General features: G+C 45.5%; 2 protein-coding genes across 12 annotated transcripts; both read right to left on the bottom strand.

Annotated features, from left to right (window-relative positions):
• Window positions 1-288: 288 nt before the first annotated feature.
• Window positions 289-6,862, bottom strand: LOC139355279 (hydroxyacyl-thioester dehydratase type 2). The gene has a single exon (XM_071091974.1). The coding sequence runs from the start codon at window positions 6,860-6,862 to the stop codon at window positions 6,356-6,358; it is 507 nt and encodes a 168-aa protein (XP_070948075.1). The 3' UTR covers window positions 289-6,355.
• Window positions 6,863-6,903: 41 nt separating this feature from the next.
• Window positions 6,904-17,516, bottom strand: LOC105482860 (ribonuclease P/MRP subunit p14). Of its 11 annotated transcripts, none has more exons than XM_071091980.1 (7): window positions 17,347-17,516; window positions 15,802-15,892; window positions 13,383-13,480; window positions 13,196-13,280; window positions 7,887-7,963; window positions 7,481-7,559; window positions 6,904-7,037 (listed from the first exon to the last, which is right to left on the bottom strand). In XM_071091980.1, exons 3-7 carry the CDS (start codon window positions 13,457-13,459, stop codon window positions 6,981-6,983), a joined length of 375 nt encoding a protein of 124 aa, XP_070948081.1. In that variant the 5' UTR covers window positions 13,460-13,480; window positions 15,802-15,892; window positions 17,347-17,516; the 3' UTR covers window positions 6,904-6,980. The 11 variants fall into 11 exon arrangements, with proteins under 11 accessions (XP_070948081.1, XP_070948077.1, XP_011741560.2 ...); XM_071091976.1 differs by having other exon boundaries at window positions 13,594-15,892; window positions 17,347-17,515; XM_011743258.3 differs by lacking the exon at window positions 15,802-15,892 and adding an exon at window positions 13,594-13,705 and having other exon boundaries at window positions 17,347-17,515.
• Window positions 17,517-18,531: the final 1,015 nt, after the last annotated feature.

Below are 18,531 nucleotides of genomic sequence, written 5' to 3'. Positions count from 1 at the left end.
CTCCAAGTGCCAGTTCCTTCCCGGTGTTCAGCCACTGTGTTAATCCTCTGTGGGGGCCTGCTACGCACTGCTCTGATGAGGCGTTCTACCAGGAAAACTGCCTACCTGGGAGCACTCTTTGGCTCGCGTCACTCAGGCTGGTCAGAGTCCCCCGCAGGGATGCTCCACAGGGCAGGCCTAAGCCGCCTAACAGGCTGCCTCAGCCGTCCATCAGTTACATCGCTTCCCGGTCAGGGAACCAAGAACTGTAGCGGGACCAGCTGCAGACAAAACCTCTCAGACACCAAGTTGTAGAAGGAAAGGCTTTATTCAGCTGGGAGCATCAGCAAGCTACTGCCTTAAAATCCGAGCTCCGAGTGTACAATTTCTGTCCCTTTTAAGGGCTCACAACACTAAAGATTTTTCTTTTTTTTTTTTTTTGAGACGGAGTCTGGCTCTGTCGCCCAGGCTGGATCTCAGCTCACTGCAAGCTCCGCCTCCCAGGTTTATGCCATTCTCCTGCCTCAGCCTCCCAAGTAGCTGGGACTACAGGCACCCACCACCTCGCCCGGCTAGTTTTTTGTGTTTTTTAGTAGAGACAGGGTTTCACCGTGTTAGCCAGGATGGTCTCGATCTCCTGACCTAGTGATCCGCCCGTCTCGGTCTCCCAAAGTGCTGGGATTACAGGCTTGAGCCACCGCGCCCGGCCAACACTAAAGATTTCACATGAAAGGGCCATGATTGATTTGAGCAAGCAAGGGGTACGTGACAGGGTTTGCATGCACTGGTTGTCAAGAGAGAAACAAAGCAGGACCGGGAGTTTCACTATGTTCTTTTATACAATGCCTGGAATCTATGAATAATATCGGTTTCTAAGTTATGAGTTGATTTTTAACTACTGGGTTTAGGCCAGGCAGGCCCAAGCCTGGTTGTGGGCCTGGCACTGGGCTGCCTGTCTTTGGTTTTACTGCTTTGTTTTTTTCTTAAAACAGGTACTGAGTATAAAACAATATAAAACAATATGAGAGGGTCTCTCTCTCCTCAGCGTTGAGCCACTGCGCCCTGGGGCTACTTTTGAAACTTACACAGTATAAATCAACTATCATTCAGATCTGACATCCCTTCCTTTCCCTATATTTTTCATCTTTAACCCTTTAAGCAATTCTTCGGTGAAGACAAATAATCACTGAATGTTGGCTTAAAAAAAGGGTAGGTGATATGCATGGGTGGAAGACTTTCAACTAATAGTATTACGAAAATGCTACAACTCTAGCAGGGAATAAGATCTAGAACATTCCGAAAGCAAAAAGATTGCTATAGAATGATTCCCATTATTTTAATGCCATGTAAGATGCTATTACAGAAACTGACAGTGCTCCAGTTCCAGCAATGCCAATGAAGGAAATAAAAATATTTCACCCCAAAATATATTTGTCATATTTTCAGATGGCTGTTCAGAGAGCCAACAGAAGTAGCCTTGCAAAGTTGTCTTTTGTGGGGGAAACTTGTATTTGCAGAGAATCTGCTTGATGCAGCCTGGCTTTCCCTTGTCTGGATCTTGGGAAGATTAACTCAGTCTGACACTTTAAAGGTCTGAAACATGCTGGGACATGGTGGCTCACACTTGTAATACCAGCACTTTGGGAGGCCAGATCACCTGAGGTCAGGAGTTTGAGGCCAGCCTGGCCAACATGGTGAAACTCCGTCTCTACTAAAAACGCAAAATTAGCTTGGCATGGTGGTGTGCGCCTGTAATCCCAGCAACTGGGGAGGCTGAGGCAAGAGAATCGCTTGAACCTGGGAGGCGGAGGCTGCAGTGAGCCAAGATCGTGCCATTGCAATCCTGCCTGGGCAATAAGAGCAAGACTCCATCTCAAACAACAAAAAAGGTCTAAAACATTCATCATCTATTCTTTTGAGGGTTGCCACCTGTGGAGCTTCATTTACGTAACAAGACCACCTTTGCTAGCCAGGCTTCCTCTTCTCCTGCTCCCGGAAACTGTTATGCCACTGTTCCGAGCCCACTCTTTCTGTAACCTTAAGGTGGTATTTAAGCTTCTAAACCCTATTGTGTAGGGGTTTGGGGGGATAATCACTCTGTGGCTCTCCCCTTCATGCAAGCTAATATATTGGTATGCCTTTTCTCCAATTAATCTGCCTTTTCTCAGTTGATTTTTCAGAGTGAACCTTCAGAGGGCAAAGGGGAAGTTTCCCTTTGGCCCCTACAGGAACCTAAGACCCACAGAGTGATGGAAAAAGGAAAGGCTTTGGAGCCAGGCAGGTCCAAGTTTGAATCCCAGCTGTACTGCTTATTCACTGAACAACCTTGGGCAAGTCACAGTTATCCTACTTAAAAAGAGGATAACGTTAACTTCACAAAGTTGTTTCAAGGATTAGCATTAATGTAGAAAATCAACTCATCAGGCTCTGAAAAAATGGTGGCTATCAGTATCAATGATCACATCCCGTTCCAGTTATGGACATAACTTTAAGACTGCTGCTAAATCCCAGGGAATGAGTTCTGCAGAGCAAGTGGTTTTGGCCTCAAGTCCATATATTTTTGCCTCATGTTTCCCATTGTGTTTTGCCATTTGAACACATTTTCAGCACGTCTAGTGATTCACCTATAAACGTCTTCTTTAGGTGTACCTCAGCCTGCATATACTGCGCATTCTGAAACTCACGAGAACAGTATCCTTGCTCCTCACATTGATTTTGGTCTTGTCTTCCACCTTTGAAAACGAGAGTTATGGTATAATACAATATTAAAGTTTTTTTTTTTTTTTTTTTTTTTTTGAGACGGAGTCTCGCTCTGTCGCCCAGGCTGGAGTGCAGTGGCACGATCTCGGCTCACTGCAAGCTCCGCCTCCTGGGTTTACGCCATTCTCCTGCCTCAGCCTCCTGAGTAGCTGGGACTACAGGCGCCCGCCACCGCGCCCGGCTAATTTTTTGTATTTTCAGTAGAGACGGGGTTTCACCGTGGTCTCGATCTCCTGACCTTGTGATCCGCCCGCCTCGGCCTCCCAAAGTGCTGGGATTACAGGCGTGAGCCACCGCGCCCGGCCTAATATTAAAGTTTTAAAGTACTAACTTTATACACAGCACTGCCCTCTAGTGACTAGAATAATCCATTTTTTTTCTTTCTTTTTTTTTTTTTTTTGAGACTGAGTCTCACTCCATCACCCAGGATAAAGAGCAGTGGCACGATCTAGGATCAGTGCAACCTCCGCCTCCCAGTTCAAGTGATTCTCCTGCCTCAGCCTCCGAGTAGCTGGGATTACAGGCATGCACCACCACGCCCAGGTAATTTTTCTGTATTCTTAGTAGAGATGGGGTTTCATCACGATGGCCAGGATGGTCTCAATCGCTTGACCTTGACCTCGTGATCCGCCCGTCTCAGCCTCCCAAAGTGCTGAGATTACAGGCGTGAACCACCACATCTGGCCTAGAATAATTATTTCTAGTCATCTGTTCAGCTGCTCTCTGGGTAAAAATTAAAAATTCTGGCCGGGCGCGGTGGCTCAAGCCTGTAATCCCAGCACTTTGGGAGGCCGAGACGGGCGGATCACTAGGTCAGGAGATCGAGACCATCCTGGCTAACACGGTGAAACCCCGTCTCTACTAAAAAATACAAAAAACTAGCTGGGCGAGGTGGCCGTGCCTGTAGTCCCAGCTACTCGGGAGGCTGAGGCAGGAGAATGGCGTAAACCCGGGAGGCGGAGCTTGCAGTGAGCTGAGATCCGGCCACTGCACTCCAGCCTGGGCGACAGAGCGAGACTCCGTCTCAAAAAAAAAAAAAAAAAAAAAAATTAAAAATTCTGTCATAGATTGTTTTGAATGTATTGGCTGACGTAAGATACATGGAAATCATAACTACAATGAGATACCACCTCATGCCCGATAGTAATTTGAAGAACAATTTGACAATTCTTTTTTTTTTTTTTTTTTTGAGACGGAGTCTTGCTCTGCCGCCCAGGCTGGAGTGCAGTGGCCGGATCTCAGCTCACTGCAAGCTCCGCCTCCCGGGTTCACGCCATTCTCCTGCCTCAGCCTCCCCAGTAGCTGGGACTACAGGCGCCCGCCACCTCGCCCAGCTAGTTTTTTGTATTTTTTAGTAGAGACGGGGTTTCACCGTGTCAGCCAGGATGGTCTCGATCTCCTGACCTCGTGATCCGCCCGCCTCGGCCTCCCAAAGTGCTGGGATTACAGGCTTGAGCCACCGCGCCCGGCCGACAATTCTTTATATTAAAGTTACACGATCCAGCAATTCCACTAGTGGAATTTAAAACCTGTGCACATAAAAACCTCTTCTATAATGTTCCTATTAAACAGTCAAAAAGCAAAAATAATCCAAATATCAACTGATGGATGGGTAAATACAATGGATTATTATTCAGCCATAAAATAAAATGTACTGATACATGCTGTAAAATGGATGAACCCTGAAAACATGCTATATCGAAGAAGCCAGTTCCAAAGGACCATATATTGTATGAACTTATATGAAATGTCCAGAACAGGGAAATCCATAGACACAGAAAGTAGACTGGTGACTCCCTAGGACTGGAGGAGATAAATGGATTGACTGCTAATGGGGGTTTCTTTTGGGGGATGAAAATTGCTAAAAAAAAAATTGATTTGGTGATGGTTGTACAACTGTGCGGATATTCTGAAAACCACTGAAATGTACACTTTAAAAAGGTGAATTTTATGGTATGTGAATTACATCTCAATGTTACTAAAAAATGGAAACAAAAGTGTTGGCTGTGTTGGGATGGCCATTTAGTACTAACATGTTAGGTACATCTTCCCTTCAATATAACCTCCCTGGCCCCCAGCCCCCAGTCTTAAGAATTTGGCCTCCACAGTCTTCTTAATATTTTTTTATTTCTTACAATTTTTTTTTTACTATAAGCATGTATTATTCATATGAGAGGTAGATCCAAATTTTCAAGGAATAATCTGAACTTTTAAAAGAGGAACTGTACTTAAGAACACTAACAGAGGTTGGTTGACACCCTGAAAGACTGGTCTGTTATGTTTAACTGTGGGCCAGTCAGCTTCAAACTCAGGAAAACCTCTCACCTCAGTTGCAGGGGAAATGGGCAACAGTAATTAGAAGCTACTGCTGAGAGGCTGGGCCCTGTGCTTAACTCCATCTATCATCTCCACCAACTATCCCATGTGGCATGTGTTACCACTATTTTATAGATCAGAGTTTACATAACTGAGACCAAGGATGCACATACACCCCTCCCCTGAAACGCAAGTCTCACTGAAGGTAGACCCAAGATGCCACCTTGTGACTCAGATACTTAAGAACAGGGCCTAAAAATATTCATTGATAAAAGGTAGGTGTTCAAAGATGACCCAACTTCTATTTTCACCTTCAGTAATTGTTACAGTTAAAATTCAGTGAGAAGCTGCTTCTACAAAGATATAGGTAGGGTTCTGTTATCCAAATGCAAATCTATCTAGGTCTGAATTCCTAAAAGTACAATCTTTTTTTTTTTTTCTGAGGTGGAGTTTTGCTCTGTCACCCAGGATGAGTACAATGGTATGATTTTGGCTCACTGCAACCGTTCAAGCGATTCTCCTGCTTCAGCCTCCCAAGTAGCTGGGATTACAGGTGCCCGCCACCACACCCAGTTTGTTTTTGTATTTTTAGTACAGATGGGGTTTTACATGTTGGCCAGGCTGGTCTTCAACTCATGACCTCAAGTGATTTGCCTGCCTCGACCTCCCAAAATGCCGGGATTACAGGCGTGAGCCACCATGCCTGATTTAAAAGTAGAGTCTTCAAATAACCTTCCCAATACTTTTTTCTTTTTTGAGACAGGGTCTCACTGTCACCCAGACTACAGTGCAGTGGTACGATCTCAGTCTCACCATAACCTCCAGCTCTCAGGCCCAAGCAATTCTCCCACCTCAGCCTCTTGAGCAGCTGGGTCTACAGGGCCAAGTCACCAAGCACAGATAGTTGTATTTTTTTTTTTTTTTGGTAGTGATGGGGTTTTACCATGTTGGCCAGGCTGGTCTTGGACTCCTGACCTCAAGTGGTCCACCTGCCGCAGCCTCCCAAAGTGCCAGGATTATAGGCATGAGCCACCGGGCCCAGCCCACTTCTTGAATTAAAAAGCAAAAAACAAAAAAGCCAGGTAGATAATGAAAATCCTGCATACACTCAAGTCTGCATGAAGCATAAGGCCAAACCGGAAAGTGGGCATTTGAACAACCCTATACCTGCTCCCTTCCCCTAACTAAGATGGGCTTCTGGGCCTATCAACCATTCTTTGGTGAAAAGCAGCAATCCATTTCCCCAGAGGCTCTTTAACTACAGCATTGGTGTTTGAGGTTACATCTTTAAACACATATTTCAGGATTTGGGAGCTTCTGGAACCATAACTTTAACCCAGCCTTCCATAACAGTCTTTTTACTTTCTATTACAGAACATGACACTGCAATAATAGCAATGAACCGCTTCAGCTTTTTCACTTCTGCAGAAGCTAAAACAACTTCTCCAATATATAAAGGGGCTGGAAAGCTAATTTCCTGGGAAAGAAATACACAACCTGGCCCTGGCATTTTAGTTCCCAGGAGAGCTGAGATAAGTCCGTTGATCAAAACTCCATGTACAATTGTATTTCCAAACTTGGTGTGTTTTGCAAAGTCTTCATTTAAATGCAAAGGATTGACATCCCCCGTTAATTCTGAGAAGGTAGCCACATCTGTCTGTGTGAAGGCCCTCCTAAGTTCAGCGCGGTCTCCAACTTTGATGTGCATATGCTGAAAGTGCTGCAGGGTCAGCACTGGCAGGTTCAGGCAGACTGTCCTCCGAAGCCCACCCCACCAAAAGCGATGGCTGGAAATTAGTGGGAACATCTTCAGCACCCACAAATTTCATCAAGAGCTTTTAGCCTGCTTCAGTCTTCAAACATGCAGGCACCAAAAAAATAAATATGAGAGTGGAGAAATGTTTCCGAAATGGAAGACTATTCATTCAATCCAATACTAGTTCCCTACTATTACCAGATAATGCAAGGAGAAATGGAGAAACCTACAAGAGAAAGAAAAAGGTTAAAGCATCGGGAGAAACTCCACTGAAGCACAGGGCAATGGGGAAATGTGCCAGTTTTATAGGATTAACAAAACTGATGCAGGAGCATTTTACAGAGCATCCTGAGAGGAAGCCTTCAATGACAAGTAGTCACAGCTCAAAAAGAGCATACCAATATATAACACACAAGGCATTAAGCGTTAAGTGAAAAATAAGCCTTAACCACAGGACTGCAAGTTTTATCCCAAAACATCTCCCACAGAATTTAAAATCTAAGTGCTCTGGCTCACATTTTTGGAAACAATCAAGTCCTTTATTTTCCCCTACTTAGATCATTTTAATCATATTACATTTATGCAAGCACAAAAATGAGTTGAGTATATTAAGAAGCAGTCGACCCACCACTCAATCTTGTTTGGAATATGTGAAGGAATAGTCTTTACCTGAATCACCCGGAAAGCACATTTTTTGCCTTTATAGGATCCTAACAGGGTCAAAGAGCTCCACAATTTGACAAGACCACTGCAGAAATATCAAGAAAATACACACTGTGTCATAGACAGAGAACACAATGAACCTCAACTAAGGTTTCTAAAATATTCACTTCTGACTTTGCAACTGTAACCATCAATGGGAAACTACAGCTGTAACCAAATCCTAAGTTTTGCCCTCTCTAGAGTACAAGTTTCTGGTGGATGAATGTTCATATTCATCCCAGTTTAAATTCCCAAAAGCTGCTCAGAGTTCACAACGAAAAAATTTTCATTCTCAGGACAGCATTTTTGCTCTGTTTCTCCATTGGTCTCTCTCTGCCCTGTTATACTATAAATGTCCCACTCTCTGTCATACCTACTACATATTCTCAAGATGGCCGACAAGGTCTTCTCTTCATAGGTTAGGATGTCCAAAGGTAAGGCAGCATCAACCTGAATGTGGAATAATGCTATTAGCAGGCTATTCTCACCATTATTCTTGAATGCTTATCAACTTTTGACAACCATTGAGTTTTCAGCTTTTCTCCTCCACAAAAGCAGTATTTTATTTAATGGTGCTGGCGCTTTAGTTGCCTACTTACTTACAGCTCCCTCTGCCTAGCATGTTCTGCCTACACCTCTGCATATGGCTGATGTCCCTCATCCTTTGAGTCTTCATTTAAATTGTTCCTTGACTGATCTTCAAGTTGAGACAAAGTCAGCTTGTTATGTTCTTTCTTGTACAGGACACCACACCTTCTCTTTTATAATTCCCTTTATTCTTGTCACTAATTGTCTAACATGTTTTCCTACTACAAGAACCAAGACATTAGTCCATGTGGCAGAGGCCATGTCTGTTTGTTCACAGCTATATAAACCCCAGGAATGAGGTTTTCTACCTGACACACAGGTACACACAGACATATATATATATATTTCTTTAATTTTGTATTTAGAAAAATTATAGACTCACAAGAGATCACAAAGAAATGTACAGGGATTGGCCAGGCACAGTGGCTCATGCCTATAATCCCAGCACTTTGGGAGGCCAAGGGGGGGCGGATCACCTGAGGTTGGGAGTTTGACACCAGCCTGATCAACACGGAGAAACCCCATTTTTACTAAAAATACAAAATTAGCCCGGTGTGGTGGCACATGCCTGTAATCCCAGCTACTTGGGAGGCTGAGGCAGGAGAATTGCTTGAACCTGGGAGGCGGAGGTTGCGGTGAGGCAAGATCGTGCCATTGCACTCCAGCCTGGGCAACAAGAGCAAAGCTTCGTCTCAAAAATAAATAAATTAATTTTAAAAAAATGTACAGGGAGGTTCCATGCACTCTTCATCTAGCCTCCTGCAATGTCAATGTCTTGCATAACTACATTACAGTAGTAAAACTAGAAAAGTGGTATTGGTACAATCCAGAGGTTATTCAGATTTTACCAACTGTATATCTACTCATATTTATACCTGTGTGTGGCTCCATGTAATTTTCCCTATGTAAAATCCCACAGATTTTACCAATTGTATGTCTACTCATATTTATACCTGTGTGTGGCTCTATGTAATTTTACCAAAAAAAAAAAAAGACACTGCCAAACTATGTTCCAGAGTGGCTGCACTATTTTACATACTCATTATAGTGTATGAGTGATCCAGTTTCTTCGCATTCTTGCTAGCATTTAAAGTTGTTATTTTTTATTTCAGTCATTCTGCTAGGTATACAGTGGTATTTCATTGTGTCATTAATGTGCATTTCCCTAATGGCTAATGTTAAACACCTTTCCATGTGCTTCTTTGCCAACTATACATTCTCTTTAGTAAAATGTCTGTTAATGTTTTTGTTACTGTTTTGTTTTGTTAAAGTATCAAAAATGAGTTTTGATACTTCTTTATGACTATTATTTTCTTGAGACAAGAATCTCGCTCTGTCACCCTGGCTGGAGTGCAGTGGTGTGATCTTGGCTCACTGCAACCTCTGCCTCCCAGGTTCAAGTGATTCTCCTGCCTTAGTCTCCCGAGTAGCTGGGGTTACAGGCACGTGCCACCACACCTGGCTAGTTTTTATAGTTTTAGCATAGACGGGGTTTTGCTATGTTGGCCAGGATGGTCTCCAACTCCTGACCTCAGGCAATCAACCCACTTCAGCTTCCCAAAGTGCTGGGATTACAGGCGTGAGCCACCACACCTGCGTGTTATTATTATTGAGACAGGGTCTTGTTCTGTTGCCCAGGCTGCATGCAGTGGTGCAATCATAGTTCACTACAGCCTCGAACTCCTGACCTCAAGAAATCTTCCTGCCTTGGTCTCCCAAAGTGTTGGGATTACGGGCATGAGCCACTGCATCAGGCCAAATGTCATTTATATATTCTAAACACTATAGTCCTTTGTTGGATACGTGGTTTACAAATATTTTCCCCTAGTATGTAATTCATCTTTTCATCCTTTCCCATCCCCACCCCCAGCCATGGTGGTGTGATCACCACTCACTGCAACCTTGAGCTCTTGGGCTCAAGCAATCCTCCCACCCTAGTCTCTTGACTAGTTGGGACTATAGGTGCACACCACCACACCTGGCTCAATTTTTCAAATTTTTTTTGTAGAGACGGGGTTTCACCAGATACCCAGGCTGGTCTGGAGCTCCTGGGCTCAACTGATCCATCCACTTGGCCTCTGGAAGTGGTGGGATTATAGCTGTGAGCCACCGCGCCTGGCCTTTTCATCCTCTTGAAGAGTCTTTTGCAGAGGCTTTACATTTTGATGAGGTACTTAGCATATTTTGATTTGACAGACTATATGAATCAGAAAATAATTTCCTGAGCATCCTGTCTTCTCTCACCCTTTTTTTTTTTTTTTTTTTTTTTTTGTTGAGACGGAGTCTCACTCTGTCGCCCAGGCTGGAGTGCAGTGGCCGGATCTCAGCTCACTGCAAGCTCCACCTCCCGGGTTTACGCCATTCTCCCGCCTCAGCCTCCCGAGTAGCTGGGACTACAGGCACCCGCCACCACACCCGGCTAGTTTTTTGTATTTTTTTTAGTAGAGACGGGGTTTCACCGTGTTAGCCAGGATGGTCTCGATCTCCTGACCTTGTGATCTGCCCGTCTCGGTCTCCCAAAGTGCTGGGATTACAGGCTTGAGCCACTGCACCCGGCCATTTTCTCAACTTCTAAAACTCTACTTCTCTACTTCTTTTCTCAAATCTGCTTAAAGTGTTGGTCTATGACAAAATAAGGAGTTGAATCAGAATGTAAACCAATAGTATCATTAATCACCGTGTTTAGTTCAGTTCATCTTTTTTTCATAAAGAGGTTTTTTTTTTTTTTTGAGACAGAGTATTGCTCTGTTGCCCAGGCTGGAATGCAGTGGCGTGATATGGGCTCACTGCAACCTCCGCCTCCCAGGTTCAAGCAATTCTCCTCCATCAGCCTTCCAAATAGCTAGGACTACAGGTATGTGCCACCACGCCCAGCTAATTTTTGCATTTTTAGTAAAGACAGGGTTTCACCATGTTTTCCAGGCTAGTCTCAAACTCCTGACCTTACGTGATCCACTCGCTTCAGCCTCCCCAAGAGCTGGGATTACAGGAGTGAGCCACTGAGCCTGGCCCATAAGGAGACTTTCTCATTAAAAGTGGTAGTGCACTGGTTCTGCTGCAAATTCCTTATCTCTTCAAGATGGGCAAAGAGTTTGCAGGTTGCCAGTCTAGGCCACACTTTGAGTAGCACTGTACTACAACAAACATTTGTCTACTGTGTTCCTTGTAAAACAGAAGGCATATTAGAATAAACCAAACAAAATTCATCACCTCTGAAAGTTTACTTCTGCAATTTCAAACACAGTTTTAAAATAATCTCTAGGGGAATACAAAAATTAGCTGGGCATAGTGGCAGGCGCCTGTAGTCCCAGCTACTCGGGACGTTGAGGCAGGAGAATCGCTTGAATCCGGGTGGGCGGAGGTTGTGCCACTGCGCTCCAGCCTGGGCGACAAAGCAAGACTCCGTCTCAAAAAAATAAATAAATAAAGTAATCTCTAGGGGAACCCTCATACACTACTGGGAGGAATGTAACTGTACAACCACTATGGAGAACAGCATGGAGGTTTCCCAAAAAACTAAAAATAGGTCAGGTGCAGTGGCTCATGTTTATAATCCCAGAACTTTGGGAGGCCAAGGCAAGAGGACTGCTTGAGTCCAGGAGCCTGGGCAACATAGTGAGACTTTGTCTCTACAAGTAAAAAAATTGGCTTGGTGGTACATATACCTGTGGTTCCAGCTACTAGGGATTCTAGGGTGGGAGAATCACTTGAGCTTGGGCAGTTGAGGCTGTAGTGAGCCATGAGCATGCCACTGCACTCCACCCTGGGCATCACAACAAGACTTCATCTCAAAAACAAAAACAAAAAACAAAATAGAATTCTAAAAATAGAACACCATTTAATCCAGCAAGTCTACTACTAAGCAGCAATCCAAGGGAAAGGAAATCAATTCAAAAAGACTGGGTGTAGCTGGGTGTAGTGGCTCATGTTGTAATCCCAGCACTTTGGGAGGCCAAGGCGGGAGAAAAAAAAAAAAAGACATATGCACTCTCACATTTATTGCAGTACTATTCCCAATAGCCAAAATATAGAACTTAAGCGTCCATCAATGGATAAAAAAAAAAGGGGTATGTATTACAATGGAATATTACTCAGCCATAAAAAAAAAAATGAAATTCTGTCATTTGTAGCACCATGAATAGAACTGGAGGCCATTTTGTTAAGTGAAGTAAGCCAGGCACAGAAAGACAGCTGTTGCATGTTCTCACTCGTACGTGAGAGCTAAAAAGGCAGATCTTGCCAGGTGCAGTGGCTCACGCCTATAATCCCAGCACTTTGGGAGCCTGAGGCGGGTGGATCACCTGAGGTCAGGAGTTCGAGACCCGCCTGGCCAACACGGCGAAACCCTGTCTCTAGAAAAAATATAAAAATTAGCTGGGCATGGTAGCGTATGCCTGTAATCTCAGCTACTGCGGGGAGGCTAAGGCAGGAAAATCCCTTGAACCTGGGAGGCAGAGGCTGCAGTGAGCCGAGAATGTACCACTGCACTCCAGCCTGGGCAACAGAGCAAGCTCCATCTCAAAAAAAAAAAAAAAAGGTAGATCTCATGAGGATAGAAAGTAGATTGGTGATTACCAGAGGCTGGGAAAGGTAGCAGGGTAGAGACGATGAAGGAGGAAAAAAGGGAATACAAATGTGTTTATTACAATACATGAATAAAACATTTAAAAATACAGAGTTGTATAATTTAAAAAAATTTTTTTTTAATGTTTGAAAAGCATTCTTTCCGTATTTCTTTCTTTTTTTTTGAGACAAAGAGTCTCGCTCTGTCGCCAGGCTGGAGTGCAGTGGGGCGATCTCAGCTAACTGCAACCTCTGCCTCCCAGGTTCAAACGATTCTCCTGACTCAGCCTCCCAAGTAGCTGGGATTACAGGTATGTGCCACCACACCCGGCTTATTTTTGTATTTTTAGTAGAGATGGGGTTTCACCATGTTGGCCAGGATGGTCTCGAACTCTTGACCTCGTGATCAAACTGCTGGGATTATAGGCCTCCAAACTGCTGGGATTACAGGCGTGAGCCACTGCGCCCAGCCTCCTCCTGTATTTCTTACAAAGATCTTTGGAATGTTCAATCTACCAAGTGATTCCATACCTCCCCAAACAGGTCCTTCACGGCCGAAATAAGCAGCTGTTTGAACTGTGCAGCATTCAGTCCAACTCCACAATCTTGAAATTCTCTAAAAAAACATGAAAAAAAAAAGACATCATATTAAATTTCATTCTGTTCAGATTGATGTTAGAAAAGTAATCTAAAATAGAACTTAGGAAACTAAACTTACAGGCAGACTTTCATGTAGTGGTACTCGGAAGGGTTTTTGTAAACTACTCTTTCATATGTGGCAGCAGGGGCAGGCATCTTCTCCAGTGCTGATCACACCTACAGTAAGTCAAGAGGGCTAGAAATGACCAATGCACATGCTATTTTTCACAGTTTTCATGAGAATTTGGCCTATTTGGGTTATTTTTGTTTGTTTGAAGGCAGGGTCTCACCTGTCATCTAGGCTGAAGTGCAGTGGTGCAATCACAGTTCATTGTAGCCTCCACCTCAGGCTCTCCAGGCTCAGGTGATCCTCCTGCCTCAGCCTCCTGAGTAGCTGGGACTCTAGGCACATGCCACCACATCCAGCAAATTTTTGTATTTTTGTAGAGACAGGGTTTCACCATGTTGCCCAGGCTAGTTTCAAACTCCTGGGCTCAAGCAATTTGCCCACCTCAGCCTCCCAAAGTGCTAGCATTACAAATGTGACCATCAGGTCCGGCCTTCCTGTTGTTTTTGTTTTTTGTTTTGGAGGAGTCTCGCTTGGTCACCCAGGCAGGGGTGCAGTGGTGCAATCTTGGCTCACTGCAAACTCTGCCTCCCGGGTTCAAGCAATTCTCCTGCCTCAGCCTCCCCAGTAGCTGCGATTACAGGCATGTGCCACCATGCCTGGCTAACTTTTTTGTATTTTTAGTAGAGACGAGGTTTCACCATATTGGTCAGGCTGGTCTTGAACTCCTAACCTTGTGATACACCCGCCTTGGCCTCCCAAAGTGCCGGGATTACAGGCGTGAGCCACCGTGCCCAGCCACCTGTTTGGTTTTTAAAAGACTTCTGGGCACAGTAACTCATCTAATTCTGGTCAAACTAAGGTTACCAATATGAAGACAAAAGAAATTTCTATATTCTGTATATGCCAAATTACTATACTCTTACTTAAAACATAACATAATTTTGGCTAACAATTTTCCTTATGAGCACCCAGCTCTGTGCTAAACATTTGACATGCCTTAGCTTGTCTTCAAAATGCTCCTGAGGTAAGCGATATTATTATTCCCATTTTTGAGAAGATGACACAGAGGTTTAGTATACGTAGGTAACATCTGCCCAAGGGTACCCAGAGATTCCAACCACTCTGAGCTCGCTCAAGACCAGTTATGATGCCTCTTTATCCAAAGAAAAAGGTATAAAGGAGTAAAATCTTAAGATTTGAAGAGTAAACATGAAGATCCTCTTGTTTACTCTCAGTCAACACAGAACACAAAGAGAAGAATGAGGGGTGGTCGTTCTGCCATCTTCTCCCATCCTGGGTCTGCCTGCTCTCAATCTGAAAGCCAGGTCTGTGCAAGACTGTCTGTGAATGACTGAGCTTAAACAGCACAGGGGTTGAGAAGAGGGATTCCTGGAATGGGCACTCGATGCAGCTTCTAAAAGGTCTGAACTTTCAAGAACGTAGAACATGCTCATCTCTCTGCAGACAGTTCCTTTCCTTGGCTCCCTACCAACCTTGCTCTCCCCTGGACAGGTCCTATTCATCCTTCAACTTTCAGTTTAAATGTCACCTCTTCATGGAGGTCTTCTCTGACACCCTGCTCTAAATTAAGTCCCCAAGTTATGCAATCTCTTAACATTGTCTATTTGTTTAATATATGGATCCCCCACTGCAGGGACCAGGAAACTGAGGCCCAATCAAGGAAAGAGACTTATCCAAGGTCACAGAGCTACAGACCAGCATTTCCAAAACCACTCTGAGTTAGACCCAATTTCAACCACTCCCAGATGGTGACCTCTGGAGAAAAGAAGTCAGGGTCAAGGAGCTACATCTACCAATCCATTCAACAAACATTAATACTTTGGGACCTGGCGTGGTACTCATGCCTGTAATCTCAACAGTTTGGGAGGCCAGGAGTTTGAGACCAGCCTGGGAAACATAGTGAGACCCTGTCTCTTAAAAATAAACAAACAAACAAAAAAATTTAAATTAGCCAGGCATGGTAGTGTGTGCCTGTAGTTCCAGCTACTCCAGGGGCTGAGGTGGGAGGATAGTTTGAGTTTGGGAGGTTAAGGATACAGTGCACTGTGATTGTACCACCGCACTCCAGCCTGGGTGACAGAGCATCACCCTGTCTCCAAAACAAACAAAAAATACTGTAATACTATGACACAAAGTAGGTATTCAAATGAGGGAAAAGTGATAGTGGTAAGCCTATATATTCAAAAGAATCCTTGGTTTCAGGACAGCGGCAAACCTGATGCTTCTTTCCCAGTCACCAGAGTCTCCCCTAACTACAAGGGCAGGGCAAACAAGAAACCTCATCTGTTTCTTTCATTGCTTGGCGCATAAATGTTTTTTAGTGTTACTGCCTTGATGGAGCTGGCTGCCTAAAGTAGGGGAGTGAAATTACGCCCAGGGCTTAGATGCCAGTAAAATGAAGACTTACACAACGTCCACGAGATGGACAGTGGTGACGGCTGCACAGCGTTGTGAATGTATTCAATGCCACTTACGATAAATTTTATGTCACGTATTTTCTGCAATTAAAAAAAAAAACTTACAAATGACAGCACTGCCCTCTGCAGGCTGTTCTGAGATTAAAGGAGAGGATGACTGGGAAATTATTTTGTATAGACTGGTATTAAATATATTCACCAGGCTCTCCACAGATGTGGGCTCACGAAGTCACTGTCACTATCATCTTTAAAGTCTTGTTGTTTGTTTTGAGATAGTGTCTCACTCTGTCGCCCAGGCTGGAATGCTTCGGGCCGAAGCAATTCTTGTGCCTCAGCCTTCTGAGTAGCTGGAATTACAGGCGTACGTCATCACGCCCGGCTAACTTTTGCATTTTTAGTACAAATGGGGTTTTGCCATATTGGCCCAGGCTGGTCTCCAACTCCTGGCGTCAAGTGATCCGCCGACCTCGGCCCCCTCAAAGTACTGGGATTACAGGCATGAGCCACAGCGCCGGGGCTAAAGTCAGCCTTTTTTAGTGGCTGCACAGGGATGCTCCTAATCTGACCTATTAGTAATACATCTTTGATTCCCCCTACTCCCCCGCTTCTCCAACTCTACGGTGGCCCGTGAGTCCATTAACATCTACTCAAACTACATCATTCCTCTGCTCAAAACCTTGCTATGGTTCCCGTTTTATCCAGAGTAAGGCCAAAGTCCTTAGAACAGCCTGCAAGGCTCTGCCTGGAGGTTCCGCAGGGCTGCCCCCCCAACACCTCTGACCTCTTGTCCTGCCATTCTCCCTCCGCTCAATCCCCGCCACCATACAGGCCTAACCTAGTTCTTTCGCACGCGCCAGTCTCGCTCCCACCCCTGGGCCTCGGCTCTAGCTTTTCCCCATGCTGGGAAACCTCTTCCTCCAGGCAGCCACCGGGCTCACACCCTTGCCTCCTTCTTGGCTTAACTCAAATCTCAATCGGTTTGGCCCAGTGCCCTTCTCGGCTAACACCGCACCCCACCCCCATGCCCCGTCCCTGCTTTCTTTTTCGTAGCATTTGCCTTTTTCTATGACTATTATGTAACTCGTTTATCTTTATCTGTACTCGCCCCACATCCCAACAGAAAGTCCACTCCAAGAATCTTGCTATCTTGTTCACTGCTGTTTCCCAAGGCCCTAAAACACTGTGTCGTGTACAGTGGACATGCAACGTCCAGTTTTTGGACTAAATCAATCACTTTTAAAAGCTCAACTTCCCTACTGTTGAGAACTTGGGTGGCTTTCAGTATTTTTCAACAACCACCATTTAGCGCTCACCTCGCGCCGGGCGCACGGAGGGCGCTCAGGACACGGTTCCGAAGTCTCGCCTGCGCCTCTGCGGCCGAGACCCTGCGCGGCGCCGCACGGAGGCACGCAGCGCCCCGGGCCGGAACGGACTAGCGGCCCAAACCGCGCCGCCCGCCCCGCGCATGCGCCCGGGGCGCGGCCAACTAAGACGGCTCCCGAACCACCACCGCTCTTTGGAGAGCTTCCACCTACCCACTCTCCGTCGGACTAGCCTGACGCCTGCCCAGACTGCTATTCGCTGCAAGAACCCGCCAAGGCTTGGAGCTCCCCGGCAGCAGCCAGACCTGGGGCCGAGAAACTCCTGGTGTCTTTACGTTTGGCTTCTCCTCGTTCCGCCCCACGAAGCGTGACGCCCAGGCGGATATGACGTCACCGCGCAGCGTCTTCTTAAGGACCCAGGCGCGAATCCTGATCCGGAGCTGAGAGTGGCCGAGCTCAGCGCCCTCTGGTGTCCATTCCGGAAAAGCCGTATGTGCAGTTTGCTAAGGGTGCGGTTTATAAGGCGTGTTTATTCCGCCTTGGACGGTGCTTCATAGTTATCCATTTCTTAATGCATTCATTCATTCAACAATTTTTTTTTGTTTTTTTTTGTTTTTTTTTTTTGAGACGGAGTCTCGCTCTGCCGCCCAGGCTGGAGTGCAGTGGCCGGATCTCAGCTCACTGCAAGCTCCGCCTCCCGGGTTCACGCCATTCTCCTGCCTCAGCCTCCCGAGTAGTTGGGACTACAGGCGCCCGCCACCGCGCCCGGCTAGTTTTTTGTATTTTTTAGTAGAGACGGGGTTTCACCGTGTTAGCCAGGATGGTCTCGATCTCCTGACCTCGTGATCCGCCCGTCTCGGCCTCCCAAAGTGCTGGGATTACAGGCTTGAGCCACCGCGCCCGGCCTTTTGTTTTTTTTTTGAGACAGTTTCACTCTGTCGCCCAGGCTGGAGTGCATTGGCGCAATCTGGCTCACTGCAACCTCCACCTCTAGGACTCAAGCGATTCTTCCACCTCAGCCTCCTGAGTAGCTGGGACTACAGGTATGCTCCACCATGCCTGGCTAATTTTTGTATTTTTAGTAGAGACGGGGTTTCACCATGTTGGCCAGGCTGGTCTCAAACTCCTGGCCTCAAGTGATCTGCCCACTTTGGCCTCCCAAAGTGCTGGATTACAGACGTGAGGAACTGCACCCGAGTCATTCTACAGAATTTTTTTTATTATATTATAATTTATTTATTTATTGAGATGGAGTCTTGCTCTGTCGCCAGGCTGGAGTGCAGTGGCGCGATCTCGGCTCACTGCAACCTCCGCCTCCCTTCAAGTGATTCTTCTGCCTCAGCCTCCCAAGTAGCTGGGACTACAGGCATACACCACCATGCCCAGCTAATTTTTGTA

Source organism: Macaca nemestrina, chromosome 2 (assembly GCF_043159975.1).
Source record: "Macaca nemestrina isolate mMacNem1 chromosome 2, mMacNem.hap1, whole genome shotgun sequence".
NCBI classification, from domain to species: Eukaryota; Metazoa; Chordata; class Mammalia; order Primates; family Cercopithecidae; genus Macaca; species Macaca nemestrina.
This window is presented reverse-complemented; position numbering and strand designations above follow the sequence as displayed.